Genomic DNA, 2,500 nt, shown 5'->3' on the forward strand with positions numbered 1-2,500 from the left:
CGTGTAGAGGAATATCTTTAGTAATATCTTATGTTTTAATCTTCCTCCTTTGACATGATAACACACACAAAAATGTCCACAAACACACACACATACATACATACAAGTGTACACGTACAAACACACATACAATCGAACACACACAGGAACACACCAGCGAGCCGGATGAGCAGATGCATGCTTTAGCATTTTAAGGGACAATAAATGTAAGATTTCCACTCCAGCTATCGTCTCCAGTTTCTCTTTGTGGCAACTTTATTCTTCCCTTTCCTCGTTTGGGGTGGTGTGGTGGTTCAGTGGGCTGTCCGTTTACCATACTCGGGCGAGGGGTACATCCTTTGTGCCTGTTGATGATCGATGGAAAAGCAGGATTAGATGAATTCGCTCTTAGTGACGATCAGAGACGATCGAACTTACCAATCGGGCAACCTGTGTTTTGAGCACCGATACGGCCTCCATCGTGTACTGGACCTTCTTGGCGAGCTCCTGCTTCTCGTTGAACGAGCGTCGTTCCTCACGAGACAGCATCTGTAATCAGGGAGATTAGATGTAGTGCCAGGTCCTCGGCAAACAGTCATCTCAACAACTCTCACCTGTTCCAACTTCGTTATCCGCGTATCGAGACTGTCGTAATCCACGTCGTTCTCCATATCGCGCGCTTCCGTCGCTATGTCGTTCGTTTCATCTGGCGAAGGTAAAGATCGAACGCATTAGAATCCCTTCATCCAGCACTCGATCTGGATCTCCACATCGTTATGTGCGTATTGGCTTACCAATTTTACGACAGGTCTGTCGATCGCTCTGCAACATAAACCCATCCCGGCACGTGCAGTAGTACGAACCCTCGGTATTGTAGCACGTCTGATCGCACGGCTTAAACTCGCGGCACTCGTTCACATCCTGCTCACAGTGCGTTCCGGTGAAACCTTTCGGGCAGGAGCACCGATCCGGTGCCACACACTGTCCACCGTTACGGCAAGCCGTTCTGCAGACGGCTGCAGTTTGTGCGGGAAGGAAGAAAGGAAGAGCGATGAGGGGAATGGGAATTCAAATGCAAAGGGGTAACTATTTCGAGTGCTTACGCTTGAAGCATCCATCGGCCACGGTTGTCGTTGTTTCCCAGCCACGGCAGCACACCTCGCGCTTAATCATCGGATAGCTGTAGGTGCGGTGACTGCTGTTGGCACAGTTCGACGGATCGGTGCACGGTTGTTGTACCGGATAGTGCGTCCGGACCAGCGATTTGCGGTACGCGTACACGGTGCAGACGTTTTTGCTGAAACGATCAAGAAGCAGAGTGTTGTGGTGTAGCCCAAATTCTCCAAGGTCAGACCCGACGGCCATTAACACAATTTTGCTCTAAAAAGGGATGGAATTCGGCATGCATGGGTGGCCAGGGGAAGGGTATAAATGGTGAAGACCATCGTTGGTTTTAATGATAGCTAGAACACTGGAACACCATCTCGGTGGTGCTTCTTCCTCCTGTTCCTTCTTTGCCCCTTAGACTCCACCAGACGGTGGAAGACCCGAACAGAAAGGATCGCTGTTGCTCGCTAAACAACAGTCAGCCAGCGTGAGGCTGATCGCGAGGCGAAACGAAGCTAAGGCAGAAAAGGGAATCAAAATAACGATCCACATCCACCATTATGTCTCCATTAAGGAAGTACCATTCTCGATGGTAGGGGTCGATGTTTTGTGCACCGCTGCTGCGAGTGCGATCGTGCTTCTCCGATCACCTCCTTCTACACACCTCCCCTGCCTGCCCTATATCGGTGATCCCACTCTATACGATGATCCCACGGATTGGTTTGCTAATTTTAGGAAATAAATTAATTCCCGCGATCGGTGACGGCTCCCCTCCAACCCCCTTTACTCCGGGTCACCTGCCACAGCATCATCCACGTCTTCTGCGGCCATCTCGCTCTCCCTCTCTCTCTCCATCTCTCTGCGATTGCAGCTCTCTCGAAAGATCATTCACGATCGGTAGCAGCTGCAGATGCTGCGGCGAGAATGGCGAGTGATCATCCGTCTAATTGCCAACCGTCCGCTGCCATCGTCGCCGCTGCCAATCGATTCCCAATTATCAAATCACACGGCCAGCCAGCCAGCCAGCCAGCCTGCCAGCCAGCGAGAGAGAGAGAGAGAGAGAGTGTGGCGCATGCGAGCATCTTGAGCATCGCGAGCGTGATGATCCACGAGGGTGGCAGCGCCATTTTCAATGACAAAACGGGTCTACGCCACGATCGCGTCCACGATTTGCATCATTTTCGGAGCAGATCCAATGATGATGTTCTTTTAGAGAGTGTCCCCAACAGAGTCTCGCTAACTCTCTCTGCCACCTACCTTTCTCTCTTTCTATTTCCGTCTACTCTCACGGTCGCCGGTCGGTTTGGTCGTTTTTACGGGGCCGCCGTATTCCGCCCACCCGCCCGTTGTTAGTTTGATTAAAATCGTGAATTAAATCGGTACTGTCCGTCTGTCCGTGCGTCCGTCTGTCTGT

At 51.3% G+C, this 2,500-nt stretch overlaps 2 protein-coding genes across 4 annotated transcripts in view; one reads left to right on the plus strand and one right to left on the minus strand.

Annotated features, from left to right (window-relative positions):
- Positions 1-223, plus strand: part of LOC126574212 (uncharacterized) — a 2,185-nt gene extending 1,962 nt beyond the window's left edge. The window contains exon 2 of the mRNA XM_050234273.1: positions 1-223. This exon is cut by the window's left edge and continues 1,296 nt beyond it. The gene's annotated coding sequence lies outside the window, so the exon portion shown is untranslated.
- The window catches only part of LOC126574213 (uncharacterized), a 10,971-nt gene continuing 8,487 nt past the window's right edge, over positions 17-2,500 (minus strand). For all 3 annotated transcript variants that reach the window (XM_050234277.1, XM_050234274.1, XM_050234276.1), the window contains 5 exons: positions 1,083-1,276; positions 774-995; positions 594-685; positions 418-528; positions 17-344 (listed from right to left, as the gene is read on the minus strand). In XM_050234277.1, coding sequence (XP_050090234.1) covers positions 294-344; positions 418-528; positions 594-685; positions 774-995; positions 1,083-1,276 — 670 coding nt within the window. In that variant the 3' untranslated portion in view covers positions 17-293. The remainder of the gene's footprint in view (positions 345-417; positions 529-593; positions 686-773; positions 996-1,082; positions 1,277-2,500) is intronic.

The sequence above is a fragment of the Anopheles aquasalis genome, chromosome 3 (genome assembly GCF_943734665.1).
Source record: "Anopheles aquasalis chromosome 3, idAnoAquaMG_Q_19, whole genome shotgun sequence".
In the NCBI taxonomy this organism is placed as follows: domain Eukaryota; kingdom Metazoa; phylum Arthropoda; class Insecta; order Diptera; family Culicidae; genus Anopheles; species Anopheles aquasalis.